The sequence below is a fragment of the Glycine max genome, chromosome 2 (assembly GCF_000004515.6).
Source record: "Glycine max cultivar Williams 82 chromosome 2, Glycine_max_v4.0, whole genome shotgun sequence".
Lineage (NCBI taxonomy): Eukaryota > Viridiplantae > Streptophyta > Magnoliopsida > Fabales > Fabaceae > Glycine > Glycine max.
This window is the reverse complement of record NC_016089.4, coordinates 16,736,924-16,760,204: the sequence shown is the minus strand read 5'-3', so window position 1 is coordinate 16,760,204 and position 23,281 is coordinate 16,736,924. Positions and strand designations below refer to the sequence as shown.

The window sequence follows — 23,281 nt, the reverse complement described above, 5'->3', positions numbered from 1 at the left end:
ATTTCACAGCATTCACCCTTCAGGTGTAGACACGTTTCTTTTCTCTTCAAAAATCGGTTATGATCAATGAATTTTTTCGAAGAAAAGTTGGAAATCATCTCTTTTCAAAAGCATGTCGGTTTTTTAGCTAGACAACTTATTTTCTCTTTTTCCACCTTCTTCTTTTTTTTTTTTTTTTTATCATTATCATTTGTTTATTTCTTTTTCTTGTTTGTTTTTTTTTTTCCTTCTCTTTTTTTTTTTCATGAGGCATTTTGCTACCTAAACATGTGCATATTTTTGTGAGGTATTTTTGCTATATACATGCATATCCAAGGTATCTTGCCACCTAAACATACATATATATGTTTTGTGAGGTATTTTTTGTTATATACATGCATATCCAAGGTATCTTGCCACCTAAACATACATATATATATTTTGTGAAGTATTTTTTTTGTTTACATACATGCATATCTAAGGTATCTTTCTACCTAAACATACATATATATTTTGTGAAGTGTTTTTTTTTTGTTTACATACATGCATATCTAAGGTATTTTCACTACCTAAACATACATATATATTTTGTGAGGTATGACTACCTTCCGAGCTTGCGCTTGTTTTATTTAAATCCCCAGGATCATGAGCAACTAGGTGCATCCTACTATAAAAAGTGATCAAATAACAAGCATAGATTCAAAAGGTACTAGGTTGCCTCCTAGTAGCGCTTCTTTAACGTCTTTAGCTGGACGCATGATGGCTTGTAGGTCACGGACCTAGTACTTTGCTTACCTTTGGCCCTGGACTTGGTCGCCTGCTGGTCGGCCATGTGTCGTAGGCAACGCTCTAACCTTTTTTGCGGATGAGCTGAGGTGAACTCTAAAGGTGGCGGCGGTGTGTCTATTGCCCGCTACCGGCCATCCCAATGCTGCTGTGGTGTTTCGCCCTGCGCGTGCCTGGGGGCACAGTACTTCTTGATGAAAGCTCGATTAGTAGGGGGCCTGATGCCTTGCTGGAGGTGACAGGTACTCTGTAGAACTGACAGAGACCCGTAATTAGAGCTTGACAACTCCAAGACCCTGTTGGACTTCTTCGGGTCCACTGGGTGTCTTGCAGGCGCGATCCCTGCAAACAATAGATGAAATCAGAAATCAGTTGAGCGATGTGCATACTTACCTATGATGACGTGACCTTGCCGGGGGGTACGGGCACCCTGTAGGACTGATAGAGGCCCGTAACCAGAGCTGGAAACCCCAGGGCCCTGTTGGACTTCTTCAGGTCCACTGGGTGTCTTTGTGGGTGCGATCCCTGCAAACAATAGATGGTATCAGAAATCAGTTGAACCATATGCATACTTACCCATGTCGGGACGACACAGACCAACTGATACTTTTGCAGGGGGAGATTGGCATTGCGGTTGCTGGGCAGAATGTTGCTAAGTAGCAATGTCATCTATATCTGTTTAAGAGTGGTCATGTTGGTGCGCATGATCCACACTCGTCTCTTTGCAGCGGCACGGGTGAAATCTTGCCCCGGTATGCATAGTAGTTGTGTGATAGCCTCCCTCTCTGGTTGTGCTCGCACAGTTGGCCCTCCTCCAATATCAGGGGGTGGCCCAGGAACCGTTTAAAAGGAAACTACTGGTCCCTTAACCGGGAGTGCAAGTCTCGGTTAAGCATTTAAGGACAGAGGACCTTAAATTATCTTAAGGTGTGGATATGGAGCCCACTGAAAGTGAGGACGCGTAGTCCTCTAAAGGCGAGGGCGTGTAGCCCTCTGAAGTTCAGGACGTGTCGCCTTTCGAAGGCGAGGGAGTGTAGTCCTATGATGGCAAGGATGTGCAATCCTCTGAAGGTGAGGGCATGCCCCCTTTGAAAATGGGGAACATGTAGTCCTCTGATGGCGAGGACGTGTAGTCCTCTAAAGGTGAGGACGTGTAGCGCTCTGATGGTGAGGACGTGTAGTCCTCTCAACGGTGAGGGTAACGAGTACCCAAGGTGAGGCGTGTAGCCCTCTCAAGGCGAGGACATGTAGTCCTCTGGAGGTGAGGGCATGCAGCCCTCTGATGGTGAGGACGGGTAGTCCTCTCAAGGCGAGGACGTGTAGTCCTCTCAACGGTGAGGGTAACTAGTACCCAAGGTGAGGGCGTGTAGCCCTCTCAAGGCGAGGACATGTAGTCCTCTGGAGGTGAGGGCGTGCAGCCCTCTGATGGTGAGGACGTGTAGTCCTCTCAAGGCGAGGACGTGTAGTCCTCTCAACGGTGAGGGTAACTAGTACCCAAGGTGAGGGCGTGTAGCCCTCTCAAGGCGAGGACATGTGGTCCTCTGAAGGTGAGGGCGTGCAGCCCTCTGTTGGCGAGGATGTGTAGTCCTCTAAAAGCGAGGACGTGTAGTCCTCTCAACGGTGAGGGTAACTAGTACCCAAGGTGAGGGCGGGTAGCCCTCTCAAGGCGAGGACATGTAGTCCTCTGGAGGTGAGGGCGTGCAACCCTCTGATGGTGAGGACGTGTAGTCCTCTCAAGGCGAGGACGTGTAGTCCTCTCAACGGTGAGGGTAACTAGTACCCAAGGTGAGGGCGTGTAGCCCTCTCAAGGCGAGGACATGTAGTCCTCTAGAGGTGAGGGCGTGCAGCTCTCTGATGGTGAGGACGTGTAGTCCTCTCAAGGTGAGGGCGTGTAGCCCTCTGACGGTGAGGGTAACTAGTACCCAAGGTGAGGGCGTGTAGCCCTCTCAAGGCGAGGACATGTAGTCCTCTCAACGGTGAGGGTAACTAGTACCCAAGGTGAGGGCGTGTAGCCCTCTCAAGGCGAGGACATGTAGTCCTCTCAAGGCGAGGACGTGTAGTCCTCTCAACGGTGAGGGTAACTAGTACCCAAGGTGAGGGCGTGTAGCCCTCTCAAGGCGAGGACATGTAGTCCTCAAGAGGTGAGGGCGTGCAGCCCTCTGATGGTGAGGACGTGTAGTCCTCTCAAGGTGAGGGCGTGTAGCCCTCTGACGGTGAGGGTAACTAGTACCCAAGGTGAGGGCGTGTAGCCCTCTCAAGGCGAGGACATGTAGTCCTCTGGAGGTGAGGGCGTGCAGCCCTCTGATGGTGAGGACGTGTAGTCCTCTCAAGGCGAGGACGTGTAGTCCTCTCAACGGTGAGGGTAACTAGTACCCAAGGTGAGGGCGTGTAGCCCTCTCAAGGCGAGGACATGTAGTCCTCTAGAGGTGAGGGCGTGCAGCCCTCTGATGGTGAGGACGTGTAGTCCTCTCAAGGTGAGGGCGTGTAGCCCTCTGACGGTGAGGGTAACTAGTACCCAAGGTGAGGGCGTGTAGCCCTCTCAAGGCGAGGACATGTAGTCCTCTCAACGGTGAGGGTAACTAGTACCCAAGGTGAGGGCGTGTAGCCCTCTCAAGGCGAGGACATGTAGTCCTCTCAAGGCGAGGACGTGTAGTCCTCTCAACGGTGAGGGTAACTAGTACCCAAGGTGAGGGCGTGTAGCCCTCTCAAGGCGAGGACATGTAGTCCTCTAGAGGTGAGGGCGTGCAGCCCTCTGATGGTGAGGACGTGTAGTCCTCTCAAGGTGAGGGCGTGTAGCCCTCTGACGACGAGGGTAACTAGTACCAAGGTGAGGGCGTGTAGCCCTCTCAAGGCGAGGACATGTAGTCCTCTGGAGGTGAGGGCGTGCAGCCCTCTGATGGTGAGGGTAACTAGTACCCAAGGTGAGGCGTGTAGCCCTCTCAAGGCGAGGACAGGTAGTCCTCTCAACGGTGAGGGTAACTAGTACCCAAGGTGAGGGCGTGTAGCCCTCTCAAGGCGAGGACATGTAGTCCTCTCAAGGCGAGGACGTGTAGTCCTCTCAACGGTGAGGGTAACTAGTACCCAAGGTGAGGGCGTGTAGCCCTCTCAAGGCGAGGACATGTAGTCCTCTAGAGGTGAGGGCGTGCAGCCCTCTGATGGTGAGGACGTGTAGTCCTCTCAAGGTGAGGGTGTGTAGCCCTCTGACGGTGAGGTAACTAGTACCCAAGGTGAGGGCGTGTAGCCCTCTCAAGGCGAGGACATGTAGTCCTCTGGAGGTGAGGGCGTGCAGCCCTCTGATGGTGAGGACGTGTAGTCCTCTCAAAGTGATAGGTACAAGTACCCAAGGGTCCACCCTTATGAGAAAGCAAGAGATCGACTCATCGAGAGGGCCTGTCATCCCAAATCCACAAGATTTGGACATTTAGATGTAGGAAATCTATGCAGTTAACATGATTTTTAGGGATGCAGATGCATGCAACCTTTGTCGTGAAATTTGGTAAATGTGGACTTCATATGAAACAATGCAATGTAATGGAAAGTTGTACAATGTTAATGACATTCTTTCCCTATTTTGTGATTTTGATTTTGATAAAAAATTTTTTTGGAAAACACAGATTGACTATCCTTTTGAAAGAGGTGATAATTCATGCAACCTCATCCTATCCTTTTTGCAAATCTCTCCGGGAACTCCCTCAGAGTGTGTTCTGTTTGATTTAGTCACTTGACCATTTTGGAGTGACGGCAATGGAGTCGTTTGATGTTTGATCAATCCATTGAAATCCTAGGGTTTGTTCCCCTTTTTTTTTTGAAAACATCGATGGGTGAGAACTTTTGATCGGCCCCTATGTTAACTTGAGGCTCATGCACGGTGCCCCTTATTGCCCCAGTGTAAGGCTTTGAGGTACAATCGTTGCCTTTCGTCATGACCTTGTAGGAGGGAACCTATTGGGTGAGAACTTCTAATCTGCCCCTAGGTTCGCTTGAGGTTTTTGCATGGTGCCTTTCGTTGCCCCAGTGTAGGGCTTAGAGGTACCAAGTGTTGTCTTGTTTTCACGACCTCGTAGTGAGGAAGAATGAAAGAAGCAGTTGATTCTTGCAAAAAGAATTTTCTAAGGACGAGAAATAGTTGAAGGATCTTTCAGTTGATGGATTAAGTCAAATGACTCCTATGTAGAAGCAAGATGTTTTGATGTCTTGATGATGCTAAAGGATCAAGTGCTTCTAAGTTTTATTCAAGACAAGAATCCAAGAAAATCAAGATATATGATCAAGTTGATCTCTAGAATCTTAGGAAGAAGTTTCCAAATTGAAAAGCAAAAGGTTTGACCAAGGAATTTTATCCTTTCAAATTGAGATTTGCTCTCTGGTAATCGATTACCAGCAGTTTGAAAATGTTTTAATTCAAATTTTTAAAACCTGTAATTGATTACATAAGTCTTGTAATTGATTACCAGAGGGGATTTTCAGAAAATAATTTCCAAGAGACATATCTATTCAAATGTTTTATGAACGGCCATTCAAATGTTTTAAAGAGAGTTTTTATTGCCCAAACAGTTTTATCCTCTCGAAAGATCAAGAGTATTTCTGAACTGAAATGTCTTATCCTCTCAAAAAGATTCTTGGTCAACCACTTGCATATTCAATAAGGAATTTTTGATTGATCTTCATTTTACAATCTACCTCTTTTACGAGAGACCTCTTCTTCTCTTCTTCTTATTTTGAAAAGGGATTAAGAGACCGTGGGTCTCTTGTTGTAGAGGATTCCTGAACACAAGGGAATGGTTATCCCTGTGTGCATTGTTAATCGAAAAGAGAGATTGATAGTTCAATTGGGGAATAGTCTTTGCATCTTAATTCAACCCCCCTTTTCTTAAGGTAATTGAGGCCATTTGTCCAACATCCTATTCTTGATAACTCACTTCTCTCTAAAAAGACAAAATGAGGTCACATGAACGTCTATATTTTACTTGAAAACACAGTCAATCAAATGCCTTTTTATTTTTTATTTTGAAACTTATTTGTTTTGAACTTTGCTCGTTGTTTTACGGCACCCCCACCAACGTGCAAGATGAGTAATCTCTGATTGAACGGTCTTGGAAGTCAACACTCAGGAGCGCAGGTTGCTTGAGCAAACAGACCAATGGCTTACACCCACATTCCGGTGAAAGTTGAATAAGCAAACATGCGTTTGTGAGAGGATGAGGGACAAAGATATCAACTTTATCCATTTCATTTAACATTGTAGCTGTGGTTTACAATAATGGCATAAAACTTGGAAACCCTGATGAGTCATTAGGGACACTAACAACAGCTTCCAAATTGCCCCATGTGTGGCATTTCTAGTCAATGTTAGATTTACATGCAATTCTCCTCAAATTTCAGCCAGCCCGTATCAATTAGACTTCACACTTTATGCTTCGGGGTCATACAATGCTCAATGGAATGCCCCAGGGCTCCTCCACGATAAGCACACGTTGCGTTCGAGTCGTATCCTCAGAAAAGTGGAGGTTGATGAACCTTGGCTAGGGTTATGGCTACCATTGAATTATCAAGTAGATATGGGAGCAAGTTAGCATAGACACTGGAATTGGGTGAATTCTACAGGCTTTCTCGCTGCAAAATTCACTTCTTGGTTGGTGTTTTTGGTTTGTGCTAAAGGTGTTGTTCGTCATTGGAAGTGCGGTAGACAGACTTTGTGGTAGATTTAGGGATGGCCTTTGTGGATACCTGGGTGGTGGGTAAGGAGAAGGTTTGTTATTGGCTGAGTAATGACATTGTTGGGTTTGGTGGGAAACTTGGCCGTATAGGAATGGCAGTCACAGCATGGGTTTCTCCCTCTTTCTCACCCTCTTCATTTGCCCCAGTTTTCTCAGTCGTCCTAGTAGGATGATCAAATTTGCCTCTTTTCGGACCACATCGATCCTTTCACTGGCGAAGACCAAATCCGCAAAGCTTTGAGGTGTGTAACCCACCATTTTTCATAGTGGAGTACCGATAATGTGTCTACCATCACGATTATCGTCTCCTTTCCATTATTGGGGGTACCACCTGGGCCGCCAGATCCCTCCACCTTTTGGGCGTGTTCTTTGAAAGATCCGTCCCCTTTTTGCACATGTTCTGTAGTTGCATCCTATTCAGAATCATATCAAAATTGTACTGATACTGCCTAACACAGGCAACCATTAGGTCCTTCCAAGAATGGACTCGGGAAGGTTCCAAGTTAGTGTACCAGGTAACAGCTACCCCAGTAAGACTTTCTTGGAAGGAATGTATCAGCAATTCCTCATCTTTTGCGTATTCCCCATCTTCTGACAATACATCTTTAGATGGTCCTTGGAGCGAGTAGTCCCCTTGTACTTGCCAAAGTCCGGCACCTTGAACTTGGAATGACCATGTTTGGGTATTAGGAACAACTCTTCTAGGTTAGCAAAGGCATAATCTTCACCTCCTTCAATGGCCCTGAGCCTTTCCTCTAGATGATCCAACTTTCCCATTCCTGCCATAGTCATGAGGGTTTTTAACCGCTGTGGAATGCAAGAGGTGCAGTTGTGGGTGATACTGAGGGCCCTCCAAAGGGTTTTGTAGGGTATACCACCAACTGCTTGCCCTTCAGTGGTATATCCGAGCCAAGGCTCGAAGTCGGCTAGATTGTGATGGGGAATTTCATGGGTCTCTTCCACGGTTTAAGAGACATGTGCATGATCAGTTTGGGGTTGCTGGCTTTCAATTGGTATAGGAGTGGAGTTATTGACATTCTTATTGGGAGTGTACGCCACATTGGGTGGCGTATAGTTGAGAGGCAAGCCATATGACGGGAGGCGTGCTCGTTTTGAATTTGCACATCATGGGGGCCGCCCGTACTTCCTAAATCTTTGCCTACCATATTTGAGGTTGGATGATTCATTTGCTTGAGGCTGGATGGGGACGTCGGGTTCACCTTAGCAACAACGCTGGTAGCGGCAATTGCAACCGCATTGGCTTCCATTATCTTCTTCACGCTCATCATGGCCTCCATCATTGTGGCCATGGCCTCCATATCGGCCTTCATCTTCTCTTGTATCTCCTCTACTTCACCCATTACTCTAGCTCTAGCACGAGTTCGGTAAGGGCGTCGTAAAGCGTGTCCCTTTCCTTTTTTATAACAATGATTAAGTTCATTTTATTTTATTTTATTTTATTTTTCAACGAAAGAATGCAATGAGCAATGCAACCAATGAAAAGCATGGATGTATGCGAATGATGTACAGTTGAAGTATTGCGAATTTTTACGCAGGATATGGGGTTGAATCAATTTAGATTTTCAACATGGTCCATGACATCTTTGTCAAGGTGAAACTGGAAGTAACAAGGACATAAACAATCCTAAATATGTTTGGCAGTAAACGAAGCAGTGATGTGACTCGATTCATCTTTTGCCCCAATTTTGCAAGACGGTTACTTCCATATTCAACTTGACTTGATGAACCTTTTTGTAAAAGCATGAGCTTGGTTCAACCCGTAATCCAAGGAATGGCAATTGATCGCCAATACTTCAACAACATCTCATAGGGATGAATGACTCGGGCATACTTTAAGCTTATGCACGGAAAATGTAATTATGAAATTGAGATGCCCGAAGAAACACCATATCCTAGTTAACCATGCATTAGGTACCATGTTCAATTATTTTGTTTTTAAGTGAAACGGTTTATGATCCCAACATGGTTGGCTCGTGGTGCCTAACACATGAAACTAAGAATGTAGTGTGAAATTTCACGCTTCCCCCTTTTTGTTTTTGTTTTGTAGAGGAAAACGCAAGGATGAGCAAACATGAAAACAAATGGTATGCAATTTTGCAGACCAAAAAGTTTGTTGAACGCATATGCATGATGATGCCATGACTCATGCAAAATGTGAGGCTGGAATATGATAACGGACAAATGCAGGATATGTCCATTATGATGTTATGAAGAGATGCTTATGCGATGCATGATATGAATGCGTTTTACGGACACGAGAGCCCAGAAAATTATCTCTTCTTACTTGCGCATTTGGGGGCGCAGTGCCCCATGTGTACAATTAAGAAGGTGATATGGACCTTCCGGCTTCCCGTGACAAAGGACGAGACCAACATACAATGCATGCTAGAGATAAAATGCGGGAGTGATTTGATTCGCACTGATTTTTGGAGTAAAAACGTGGATAAACTCATTTTATTCAAAAAGTTATAACTAGTCAAGATCTGAGCGACAATACAAACTTCCTAGCGGTTTCTAATCATATGGTCCATTAAGTCTATCATATGTGACAATAGCTGAGAAGTCCGTGGATCTTCTTGGGGGCGGAGTAGGTGTCCGCCATTGCTTTGGCCTTGGCTAGCAATCGGGGAAGTTCTTGACTCCTGTTCAAAGTAAGAGCAAATCGGTCCGTCCACATTGTTGCCTCTTGGTGCCATGAATCAATTACCCTCTCCCTTGCTTCGCTTTCTGCTGATATCTTGGCGTACTCATCCTCTAGCCTTTGCTCGTGAGTCGCCTCTAGATTTAGCTTCTCTTTGCACTCATCGATGACGGCCCACATATTCCCTTCAGTCTCGCTTAACTGTTGGGACAAATTTCTTTTCGACCTAAGGTAAGCCTTTAGCTCGTCCTTCAAGATCATGCCTTTGACCCGTGATGATTCCTTTCACCTCTTCGGAGCTTGAGCTTACTATTGCTGCCCTATAAAGCCCCTCAAAACTTTGCTTGCACGTGTTCTTCCTTTCGGGCCTTCTTGGTTTCTCGTTCCAAGGCTTCAGCGGTGGCCATATTGACGTCCCTTAGTTCATCATACTCTTTTCAGACTTTGATGGCTATGGACTTGAACTTCTCTTCGACTACTCGGGCTCTTTCAAGCTCTGCCTTTAGAGCTTGTACTCATCACTTTCTTCTGAAGCTTTAACCTCATCGTCCCTCACAGTCTTTAGATTTGGGAGCCAATCCAATCCTTGTGTTCGGACTCTCAGCCACTTATGATAGCCGCCGATGATCCCATTACTGCTTCCCCTAAGCTCTCTGTCCTTTCTTCATGCCGCATCCCATGCCTTGCGAACTCCTTGGAGTACCCTCGCGTTTGTGGTCACTGAAACCCCATGCGATGAAAGGCATGATGCTTTCATCTGATGGCACTTCTCTCATGGGGTAGCCAAGCTGTCTTATGGCGAGGACGGGATTATAATTAATACAACCCCTTGTTCCCATCAAGAGAACATTTGGACATCCTTCGCATGAAGATAGAATCCTGATTCTTCCTTCCTTCTAGCGAGGAAACCAATTAACAGACGCCCCTCCATGCTAGCCAAGAGTTGGTCCCAATTCGCCTTTCCTTTTTCGACGCACGAGCGGTAACCTTGTAGCGGATAGGCGGGCCTACCTTCTTGGAGAAAAAGGTGTGAAACCAGCCCCACATAGAGAGCTGGAGTACAGCAAACAATCCTTGCACCGCTCTTTTCACATCCCGGTCGAACGTGTCATACATGGCCAAAATGGCGACGATCGGGCTTTCCTTGCCATGATGAAAGGCGAGGAAAGCGTCAATCGCTGCTAGGTCCACTAACCCTTCCATATTCGGAAAGAGGACAACTCCAAAGATCAAAAGCGCCAAGATGTCAATAAAAGAAAGCCCATTCGCCTTGATTTGCCAAGGCCTTTGCCCTTTCCTCCAAACACTTCCTTGGTACTCCGACTACCCCATTCCTGTTTTGCTTTACCCAGTCCAACTCTTGTGCTGAGATTTTCACTACCTGGCAACTCTTGTCGTGGAAGGATAGAACCTAGAGAAAAGATATGGCTTCCTTCCTCCCATTGGGCATCCCAGGATTTCTTCAAACTCTTTCACAGTCGGCACTAGCTGGAAGTCCTCAAATGTGAAGCACCTTAGGGCTGGTCATAATACTGGGAAAAGGATGCAATCGGTTCCATGGAGACTTCTACCCTAGCTAGGTCCCAAATCTTACCATAGGCTTTGCGGAAGGCTTGCCGTTGAAGTTGACCCATTAATTGCCCCAACTTTCGTAAACTGGTGACCTCTAAGCTCTTGATTTTGACTTGATAAAACCTCTTTTCAAGCGAAGGCTTTTGACTTGATCCCATGTTTTAGTAAAGTGAAATAAAATCTAGTGCGAATCAAAACTCCGACATCTATCATGGGTGGGATGGATGAATGCATGATGGAATGCATATGACACAAATGCAATCTAGAAAAGCGGGGGTTCGGGGAATTTGTCCCCTTCTTAGATACGACGTCTAGGGGTAGCGAAATGCCCCAACGCACGTTTTTAAGAAGGCGACACGGACCCTCCGTTGGTTTGTTTACAGAAGGGATCAAGACAGAACCCATATGCGATGCCTATGCAAAAGACACAATGCGGGAATGTACACAGTATGACGATATTTACTGAACATAAGCAAAAGGGTATATGATACTTATGCATGGCAGTGTGAAAAATGGCACGCAGCGTGTCTGCTCGTGCCCCTATTTAAGGGACCTATAAGGGAGAGAACTAACTAGGCATTTAGTGATAACCCCCAAGGTAGTCATATCTCTTTTGATGGTTTCTAGAGGTATCATCCCCTTCGAAGAACATATTGCAGCAGTAGGGACTACTAGCAACAATAAGTTTTCAAAGAGAAAAGCTCTAGATGAGGGTTCACTGTAATCAAGCAAGTCGGAGACCTAGCATGATCACAGATTCACCTCCACTCCTTATGTTCCCATGAACCCGGGTATAGGGCCCTTTTTCACTCACAGTGTGTGCAAATAGTGTTAGTGTTTGTGTGCATCAAATGAATAAATATTTACCTCATGCATACATTCTAAAACACACTAAAAGCAACAAATAGTTTATATACACAAGAAAATAAGACAAATAAAGGGAAACCAACAAAGGAGAAAGTCATGATAAAACATTGCACAAGATTAAATGGCCTAACTCTCTAAAAAACAGTCCCCAGTGGAGTCGCCAACTGTCGCAACCTACCCTTCGGCGGGAGGGCGACGCGAGACTCGCGGGATGCGTGTTCCACGAAAGGAATACGCGCAGAGTCGCCACCAACGTTTATTTGAGGAAAACGTCGGAAAAACCGGAAAAGACGCGATCTGCGAACTTTTTAGTGAAAGGTTCGGGAGTTGTATTTACGCACGGGAAGGTATTAGCACCCCACACGCCCGTCTCAAGGGACGGCAGCCTTTAATCGAATGTGCAAACATGACTTTGATTTTTATGTTCCCTTTTATGTTCTTATATCCTTTATACCCTTTTTTATATTTTTCTTTTTTGTGGTCGACAAGGGTGTTTCCTTTGCTCCTACGTATTCCTCAATTTGGGATGAGAAAATCAGACCTACGTAGTTCTTTCGGAACAAAGTGTTTGGTTAAGTTGTTTTTGTCTTTTTTTGCAAAATATGTTTTTTATTGAACAAAAGGTCATTTAAGGTGTTGAACCATTAAACGGTCTTTTGATTTTGAAAGGGGAGAAACGTTAAGGCGTTGGACCATTAACGATCTCTTGTTTTGAAAGGAGAGAAACGTTAAGGCATTGGACCATTAACGATCTCTTGGGGTGGTCGACAAAAGCGGGGCTTTTGCTCCTACGTATCCTCAATGAGGAACTCAGACCTACGTAGTTCTTGCTTATCAAGTGATTCTTTTTATTTAAGAGGTGATCATTTTAAGGCGTTGGACCTTAAAAATGATCCATTTTACTTAGTGAGAAAATGAAATGACAAACTTCAAAAGCCTATTTTTATGGACGAGCTTGACTAGGCGAATTGATTTTAGCCTTTAGTTTCACTTTAGTTATTAATCAATTCGATTAAGAATGAGAAATCCCAAAGAGAAAATGTCCACTTGATTTTCCGCTTTATTTTACTAAAAGATGTTTTTTTGATTATTTATATTATTTTTTACCTCTTTTTTGTTTTCCAACGTGGTTACGGCATGACCGAACGGTCGGAATTTATTTTAACCGAAGTTAATGGATAATACAATTCAAACGTTCGGTGGAAATTTATTTTATTTTTAAGTTAAGCGAGAAACGACTTAAGTAAAATGGCTTAAGCACGTCAACAGGGGGTATAAAAAGTAAACAAAACGAGAATAAAAATGCACGAAACACAATGTGGACCACTACGGGTACATAGAATGAATCGAAAAGCTTGGTTCGAGGTACTTACCCGTTGAAGATCGAAGAACGATGAAGAACGAATGAAGAACTTCGAAGAACGGTTGAAACCTTTGCGAAATTCTTCACGGAAAACGTTACGGAAACGTTTCGGAAGCGCCTCGGCTTAGATTTTCTTCACGGAAACAATTTTTCCAAGCAAATTCGAAAGAGAGAGAAGTGCCTAAGGGGGTTGGACCCCTTTCTTCTTCACTTCCTCCCCTATTTATAGCAAAATAGGGGAGGTGGTTGCCGCCCAGCTCGCCCAGGCGAGCAGGGTTGCTTCCTCCAGAAGCAACCGCCTTCTGGAGGAATCTTCTGGAGGGCCCAAGTGGGCCTGGGTGCTATTTGCACCCCCATTTTTACTAAGTACACCCCCCTCTGCTGTTTTTTGGTGATTCTTTTTTCGTAAAGTTACGGAAACTTACGAATTTCGTAACGATACTTGTTTTCTTTCCGTAATGTTACGGAACCTTGCGGATTACATAATCATCCCCTTTTTGACTTACGGAATGTTACGGAACCTCACTTAATTATGCAACGATGCTTCCATTTGATTTCCGGTGTGTCACGGAAACTTACGGATTGTGCATCAATATTTTTTTGGTTTTTCGGCATGTCCTGGAATCTCTCAAATTGCCTAATGATGGGTGCCAAGCACCTCACGAGGACCAAAGAATGGTCGCACGCCATCGAGCAAAGGTCCCCAGACGAAATTAGGGTATGACAATGTTATATAAGTTAGTCAAACAAATACAACAATTTATCTATCAAAGAATAGTATTGGGCTTGCAAATTGATTATTTGTTATTTACTTTCCAAAATATTCAACAAAAACTACTTTCATGGCATTGCAAGTTATCCTGTACTCAGCAAAAAGTGGTGTGTATAAATCAAACAGTTCTACAACTATACCAGTAATGCATACAAAAACAATTTCAGAGTAGTTTTCAAATCAAAGATATAAATACCTGAGTTCGAGGCTTCAGCACAATTGACTTTCCAGCAATGACTGCAACACCACTTTTAATTTCGAAACAGCAATGACCACAGGATCAACAATGGCTAAAATCGCTCCTAATGGAATCTGAAAATAGTATGGCAACATAATTTAGTGTTTAGCAATTTTTTTTTAAAAAAAAGGTCAGGCAATTACTCAGCATGACATACTACATATTTACAGACCAAAAACCAACATAACACTTTACCAAAATGAACTCTAATGGTGCTTATACAGGGCAGGCAATTACTTAGCATGACATGCTACATATTTATAGCAATCTAAAGGTCAGACCATCAATACTTACATGATGCTAAAAATCTCAGCTAGTTAAAATCATGCACAGGTTTCTCATTAACAGTACCACCTAAAAACAGACAAGGACATACATTTGTAAGTACTTTTGGACGAGCATAAAGTCATTTATACAATTGTAGTAGACATAACTCAATAATAAGTCAGGTTCAAATCAAGCTTTAATTATTTATTGCTAAGGTCACATTAATAAGTACATCACCTAGTAAAAAGGATGAAGCAATACAACATCTTGGAGCTTTTTTTTTGGACAGCAAAGGTAGATTTTATTAGATAAAAGTACCAGAGGTACTAAACATACATTAAAGTTATACATAGGCTACTGGATATAGGAATCAGACTGTGTATCAGTCTGATCAATCCAGAATTCTGAACAACAAATACAATACCTTGTCCCACAGGTTTTTTGTTTCCTAATTGCAAAAACCATCTATTAGGTTGCTAGACAACATCTTGGAGCTGATTCCTTTCTACTAAGTTGTGACCAACATCAGATGCAAGTAACCATATTTATGCCAATGCCATGCATTTCAAATATTATGAAAATATCAAAATAAACACATTTCTCTCAATTAACTAATGTTGATAATTTCGTAGGCTGCAATTGGTGCTTTCGATGGTATTATTGACACAGTTTCTACAGTTCATCCTCTCTTACCTCTCATTGGTTTGCTCAAGTCTCATGGAAAGATTGTAATGGTGGGTGCACCAGACAAGCCTCTGGAACTGCCAATCTTTCCTTTACTTGCTGGTAAGCATGTGAAATTTTTTTCCCTTTATAGGATGCAGATGACATGAAAGCATATGTGATGATTCATATATAAGAATAGTTTACTGCAAAACTTAAGTAGATTGATGCCAATTAACTTAGGTACTATTTAACATAATTAGCAGGGAGAAAGATAGTAGATGGCAGTCTGATTGGAGGCTTAAAGGAGACACAAGAAATGATTGATTTTGCAGTGAAACACAAGAAAGATAGTAGCTGCCAATTAACTTAGATTGATGCCAATTACTGCTATTACCTTCATCATGGATACATACACTTCTCTCTCTCTCTAATTGATTATGCTACAAGTGGACATTAGAACTTATCTAAAATGTGACATTAGATGTGTAGCTGCCAAACAAGGTTAAAGTGAGACAAGAGCATTTCCAATAATAATTGTTAAGAAAGTCAGTCTTGTACAAATGGAAAACATACACCTTCTCCAAGTAGTATTAATTCTTGACAATCTTTCACCACCCTGAGATCTTAGTGAGGATTCCCAAGCCAAGTGGGTGTCTTGGATCACTGCTCATGTTTTTGTTTTGTTTGTTCGTTTTTCTTCCACCCCTTTTTGTTTTATTTTAATGTTCGTGCTTATTTTTTGTCTGGTCCATATATCAATGCTCATGCTTTGAAGTTTGAACAGTACTAGCAAAATTTTGTTGGTAAGTGTTTGAGAAGATGGACCTTTTATGGGCCCTGAGTGAGAGGCCTGTTTGCTCCACATACAGGGGACAAACAACCACTGCATGCCACAGCTTGGCCCTACTGTTTTAAATAGCTCATATCCCTTGAAGTAGGTGAATTAGAATATTGATCCCACTTAAAGCGTTCCACGCATGATCCTAAACTACTACTATTAACTGCAATCAAATTTGTTCTGTCATATAATGAGGATCTGTAAGACTGAAAAAAAAATCAAATTATGTAGAGTATTTTAGCACAAACTGAGGTTGTATTTACCAAAGGTTTTCGAAGTTATTTTTTGAGAAAATGAAGTTGAAGAATGTCACATTCCCATATTAAGGATAAGTTTTAGAAAATAAGTATTTTTGGTAGTTGCTAATTTCAAGAGAGTGATATTTGAGATGCTACTCACTCAATTGGAGGTGAGTATCACTTAATTGAAATGTATTGTATAGGATTTTGGAAGATTGTGAGTATAACTCAATAAAAGAATATTTTTCTTTTTCCACATCATCATTTTCGCTGACATGGCGACGTAATATATTATAGTTCAAATTTTATATATTATAAATAGATATCTAACATTATAAAATATAGTAATAAATGACTTGTTTTTACTGTTATAAGTATAAAATATTTATTGATTTTGTTGATAACTAATTTTTATGGAGATAATAATCAATGGTTTAACTATTCATTTTGTAATTCTTATACCTGAGTACTTGCATAAATTTGAGTTTTTATGCTTCTTTAAAACAAATTAAGTGTTAGTCCTATACTTATCGTCGACAAATGAGTTGGATCAGTCATATAGTCATATTGATTTAATTCATCCACTAAAATTTAGAGCATAGATTTTAAATTTTGAGTCCAAATTAAACCAAAATTCTAGCCTAATCCAAATGTGGGCTAACATGTGAAAACTGCCAAAAACTTAAAAACTCTTGTTTTTTTATAAGGCTCGACCTTTCATTTTAGAGACCTGGATTAAATTTGTTTTTTTTTATTTCCTTGCTTGTTATAGCTCGCCACCTACATTGGCCCAGCTCACATTGGGGTGGGATATCCTGTTTTGCCACCTCTGCCTATGCCTACATTTTTTATTGTAAGGATTGGCCGTTGTTGTTAACTTCCTTAATGACATGGCTAATGTGGTTGATGTGGAAATAATATGGCTCATATATGCTAATGATATGATTGAAAATTAATCATATGGTGTCTACATGTGATAGTACTTTAAAAAATAGTATAATTAAGATATTAATTGCTTCATAAATACTCTTAAAAAACTACAACTACTTGGAGAACGTGTCTGTCTTCCCATTTGTACAAGACTGACTTCTCTCCCTCTCTCTAATAGATTATGCTACAGTGGTCACTACTGGACTTCTGATGCCGGGCCATTAGAGGCCTTTAAGAGTTTTGGAAAGAATCTTGAAGACATTGAAAACAAGCTTATAGAGAAGAACAATGATGACATTGCAGGCCTTTAAGAACAATGGGTTGTAGGCAGACATTTCACACTTTGCTAGAATAAGTGATCCTAAAGAAGGGACAAATAAGAGCAATCACACCTTCCACTCTAAAGTCTAGTAATAGTTTCATGCCAATAGAAAACCAAAAAGTTTTTTCAAGCATTGTGTTGTTACAAATTACAAATAAAGTATTAGGGATGAGAGGGGTATTCTATAATACCTATAACCACTTAATTTTAGACACTAGAAGAAAAAGATATCACAATCTTTTCCAATGAAAGAAAATCATTCAATTAATATGAACATCACTAAATTTTTATAGAAAAAAATGAAGAAAAGTATACTAATTCATTTTCAGTCTATGCTAGAAATCTACCAAAACATGCAAACAAAATTTGGTTGAAAACAAAAATCCAGGCCTCCAAACAAGAAAAACTAGATACAAACTTAAACCAACCCAACACACAGTATCTCACAGCCACAGTAAGTTCCAAGTTCAACAAGTTAGAGTGAAGAGAATATGTTATTTCCACACAACATTTCTCACATTCTCCCACACAACTTTCTTACAGTCATACTTCATATCATCGCCATCTATTTTTTCTTCTCTCTCTCCCCCTCTTCTTACATACCATAAATGGTTCACATTTCCCTATTCGAGTCACCTGAGTTGCACATTACATGCAACTAACATTACTGTACTAAAAGTACCTAGTAAACTGTTTGTATGTTTTATCTGTGAACAAAGCCATTGCATCACTTGCCCAATTTTATTCTAATATTATTATAGATCCTCATTCCACAAGGAATCTCTTTGATGAAAAAAGCTTGGACCTCAAATTGGTCTCATCCACACTCCCTTCAAGCAACAACTACCAAAGTGTGTGCACCCTTGACAAGGTCAAGTCAGCACTAGAGAGGGCAGAGAAACAAGCTATTGTTAGGAAAAGAACCTCATTCTTGAAGTCACCTCAACGTACATGAAGAATTCAGCCATGAATATAGAAGATCATTAGGCAGTAGCCACTGATAATGCCCCAAACACAATATGATCAAAAGCAGGGAGAAGGTCCGATTTCATCATTCCAATAATAACAACAATACCTTTTTCCTACTAGGTGACATCAACTACGTGGATCACACACTACACCTTAACTCTGTGATCTCAAGCCTGACTAAAAGAGGAGGATTGTATTAAGTACTCAACATAAAACTTTTCGAAACCGTATAGAAAGTTTCAAACTATACTAACATCATGAAACGGAAATTCATAAAGTAGCAGGATTTGTTTCTTCACATTCCCTACAATAAACTATTGTTACTGTAGTTTCTCCCATTAAAAACAAACACAATCCACAATCAGCTATAGATAGAGCATAATTAAGCAAAAGAGACCAAAATCACACGATAGCAAAACAGTCAATAAACAAATTCTCAAATTGCAAAACAGAAAGAACAATGTACTTACCTAGGATCAGCTCCAAACAAGGATAGATAAACCCACCCAGTTGGCTTCACGAGTTCCACGGTCTTAATCTCCTAAAAATGTTCCCAAAGTCAACACCAAATAATCAACCATAATCATCCCAATCAAACCCAAACCAATAAAATAAAAATTTACCTTCAAGTTGTGAAAACCATCACCGACACGGATGGAAACTTTGCTCGGCGTGTAACTCTCGTCAAGCTTGAAAACCACGCAAAGCATAATCAGCTGCCACAACAAAATGAAGCCCCACATTACAATTCTTATTGATACTTTTATATGGTTAGCCAAGTGGACAAAATGACCCAATAATTTGATAAGAACCTTCGGACAATCCCACCGCACTGATTAAGAACTTACTAAGAAGAGCAAGAAACTAAGGTAGAGCTCATACCTTGTTAACTGGCAGCGTAGAAAGCTTTGAGCTTTGAGCACCCACGACTGTTCCAAGAGCAGTGTAGGGTTTTCTTCGACCCACAGTTCCAACAGTAGTGTAGGGTTTTCTTTGACATTTCTTTGATAGGGGGTTCTATGGATTCCAGCGAGCGATTTCCGACAGTATTGAAATCAATGTGGGGCAATGTGGGTGTCGACCGAGCGGTTTCCGACAGATTTCAGGTGGGAGGAGAAAGAGAAGAGAGACTGCAGCAGGGTTTTCGAGCGTGCGAGTTGTGAAATTTCAACACGTTTTAACTTATTAACATAATAACATCGGTTTTTTAAGGATTACCGATGTTAAGATGAATCGGTTAACATCGGTTTTCTAAAAATCGATGTTAACATCAACAAGGTAACATCAGTTTCTCAAAACACCGATGTTCAGTTCAACTCCTTAACATCGGTTTTGTCAAAATCGATGTTAACACTATGAAGTTAACATCGGTTTTGACAAAACCGATGTTAACATATTCATCTTAACATGTTAACATCGATTATTTAAATAACCGATGTTAACATTAAGTAGTTAACATCAGTTTTTATAAAACCGATGTTAAGTAACTCCATTTATTTACAAAAATGCCACCGCGCTTTCGTTAACATCGATTTTTGCAATAATCGATGTTAATTGAGCGATGTAGAAAGTCTTTTTTTTAGTAGTGTCAGTAACTTCACTCAATTTTTTATCCCAAATAAAGTGTGAAACAAAAAAAAAACCTAAATCAACTCTTTTTTTAAACAAAAGTCAAAAGAAAACATGCAATACATTATTAAAGTGAAGAAAATTCTACCTAGGACAATTCTTTCAATAATAATATTTTTTCTAGAAAATATGTGTATATAAAAATATATTTAAATATTTATTGACATATTTACTAATATATATTTATTAAAACTTAAATTAAATAATAAAAAATTTAAATAATATAAAAGTATTCCTATAAATTATAAAATACGAATTTAATATGCATGCACTAGAACTGAATTAGTTTTTCATGTAAAAAATGATAAAATAACTATAACAGCAATCTAACGGCAATTTAAATAATTCAACGGCCATCAACAAAAGAAAAGAAATAATTCAACGCCCCAAAAATGCATCTTCCAAAAACAAATAGATAAATTGTTGACTATGCTGATTCAAGATTCTATAAATAGGATCCAGCCCTAGGCAAACAATACAAACACACTTGAGAGCTTAACTCTATAAACTAGAAAGCCATGGAAGCTCAAACCTTCTTCTTGGTTATTGCCTTGTTCTTTCTGTTGCACTGGCTTGCAAAATGTTACAACAGTAGTGTCTGTCATAAACTTCCACCAGGACCAAAGAAACTACCCATCATAGGGAACCTGCATCAACTAGCAGAAGCAGGTTCACTTCCACACCATGCTCTCAGAGATCTTGCCAAAAAATATGGACCCCTCATGCACCTCCAACTTGGTGAAATTTCAGCAGTGGTTGCATCCTCCCCAAAGATGGCCAAGGAAATAGTAAAAACACATGATGTGTCTTTTCTTCAGAGACCCCATCTTGTTTTTGGTCAAATGATATCCTATGGGGGATTGGGCATTGCTTTTGCTCCATATGGTGATCACTGGAGACAAATGAGGAAAATGTGTGCCACGGAGCTTCTGAGCGCCAAAAGAGTTCAGTCTTTTGCTTCCATTAGAGAAGACGAGGCAGCAAAGTTTATTGACTTGATTCGCGAATCAGCAGGTTCCCCAATCAATCTCACCAGTAGAATTTTCTCATTGATATGTGCTTCTATTTCCAGGGTAGCATTTGGTGGCATATACAAGGAGCAAGACGAATTTGTTGTGTCTTTGATCCGAAAAATCGTAGAATCCGGGGGAGGATTTGACCTTGCTGATGTGTTTCCTTCAATTCCATTCTTATATTTCATAACTGGTAAGATGGCCAGATTGAAGAAGTTGCACAAGCAAGTTGACAAGGTATTGGAAAACATCATCAAAGACCATCATGAAAAGAACAAAAGTGCTAAAGAAGACGGAGCTGAAGTAGAGGACCAAGATTTTATTGATCTTCTTCTCAGAATCCAACAAGATGACACTCTTGGCATTGAAATGACAACAAACAACATCAAAGCTTTGATATTGGTAAATGGCGCAAAACTTCTACCTTTTAAATTCACCTGAGCATATTCCACATTTTTCGTTTTAATTTCCTGGGGGTTTTCCGATCTCCCACATTTAAATATTACGATCATGAAAAATATGCTACGCATAATAGTGTAGATAGTTTTATATTATTATGTAATCACAAACTATCAAGTTTATTGACATTTAAAGGATCTGTCAACTCTAATTTGTTAACAAGACAAAAATAATTATATTTACGGTGCATAGCTATTATTCTGGAGAATTAGTTGCATGAAAATTTAATCTCGTAGTATTATATGTTGAAACAAGCACCTTTTAATGCCTTTTACTTGATTGTTCACGGGTTTAGTTTATGTCCTCCCCTGTTGTCTTCTTCTTTCTATCTTTTAATATATTTGGCGTGCTATTTTTATGGTTGAGGGTTACGGTGCCAACTTAGTTGAGATCGCTTTTCTCATTGTCCAACCAAATTACATACCGCGCTACTGTTTTTTTCGCAGTATGCATGAGCTACCACCGATTGATGTTGACCCAGAACGATTTTTCTTTTTAAAAAATGCATACGGGCATATGGTGGTTTCCCAAACAATATTAGTATATGAATCCAGGTTACGTAATTGGCCTCATTAATTCTTCTTGGCCAACTCAACATTCAGTTATAAAAAAAGTTAATTCCTTTTACTTTTAAAAGTAAATAAGTTTGACTCTGGTCGATCGGTCGGGGTTTGGTTTTTGTTTTATATTTTCCATGTTTACTTCAGGTTTGTTTTATAAAGTATGACGTTGGTAAGATATTGTTTAGTGAAAATTGGGGGAGGTATATTGGTTTGGTCATGTATAAAGTTTTGGTTCAGCGTTTGGACTATATGCAGCAAGAAGAATTGGCTTTACACTAACATTTTTATAACATTAATTTTTTTTATTCCTCTAATTTGTATTAATTGCTTTATCTTAGACTTTTCTCCCTTTTCTTATTTCTAACTAAAAAAGTTGTCAAATTTTGTTATTCAAATATAAGTTCTCTTTTCAATTTACCAAACTTTATATGAAAACATTTTACTTGCTTGACTAGGACATATTTGCTGCTGGAACTGATACTTCATCATCAACATTAGAGTGGACTATGACAGAAATGATGAGAAATCCAACAGTGAGAGAGAAAGCACAAGCTGAATTGAGACAAACTTTTAGAGAAAAAGACATAATTCATGAAAGTGATTTAGAGCAACTTACTTATTTGAAGTTGGTAATCAAAGAGACATTGAGGGTACACCCGCCTACTCCTTTATTGCTCCCTAGAGAATGCTCTCAACTAACCATTATTGATGGCTATGAAATACCTGCCAAAACCAAAGTCATGGTAAATGCATATGCAATTTGTAAGGATCCTCAATATTGGACACATGCTGACAGATTTATCCCTGAAAGATTTGAGGATAGTTCTATCGATTTCAAAGGAAATAACTTTGAGTATCTGCCTTTTGGAGGAGGAAGAAGAATATGCCCAGGCATGACATTGGGTTTAGCCAGCATTATGCTTCCACTAGCTCTATTACTCTATCACTTCAACTGGGAACTCCCAAATAACATGAAACCAGAGGATATGGATATGGCTGAACACTTTGGATTGGCTATTAACAGGAAAAATGAATTGCATTTGGTTCCCTTTGTTTATGATCTTTGAGTCCATGATTAACTTGACCATGTTAATTGAACTTACTTTTGAGTACTTTACATGCTAAGAAAATAAAAGATTGTGATCTATTTCATATATAGCAATATGTATTGTCTAAGATATATAAATAAAATCTTAGTTACTTTTGGATCTTTATTTATAAAATTATAGCCATTCTTTTTTCTTTATGCATACACATCTAGTTGAAATGATGTCTGTAAGATGCTAAGATGGTTTAATTGTTTTTAATTTTGTTCTATATGTTAATATATATTGTTCTTAGATGGAATTGTCACAAGCAGTATAATAAGGAATGGTCCCAGTTATTTGTGGTAACCAATAAGGGAGGGAATTGACATTGATATCATAATG

At 40.6% G+C, this 23,281-nt stretch overlaps 1 protein-coding gene across 1 annotated transcript; it reads left to right on the top strand.

The window, feature by feature from the left end:
• The first annotated feature begins 20,309 nt into the window (after positions 1 to 20,309).
• LOC100808915 (cytochrome P450 71D8-like) lies at positions 20,310 to 23,069 on the top strand. The gene is made up of 2 exons (XM_003520194.4): positions 20,310 to 21,231; positions 22,307 to 23,069. The coding sequence occupies exons 1-2, from the start codon at positions 20,335 to 20,337 to the stop codon at positions 22,916 to 22,918; spliced, it is 1,509 nt and encodes a 502-aa protein (XP_003520242.1). The 5' UTR covers positions 20,310 to 20,334; the 3' UTR covers positions 22,919 to 23,069.
• Positions 23,070 to 23,281: the final 212 nt, after the last annotated feature.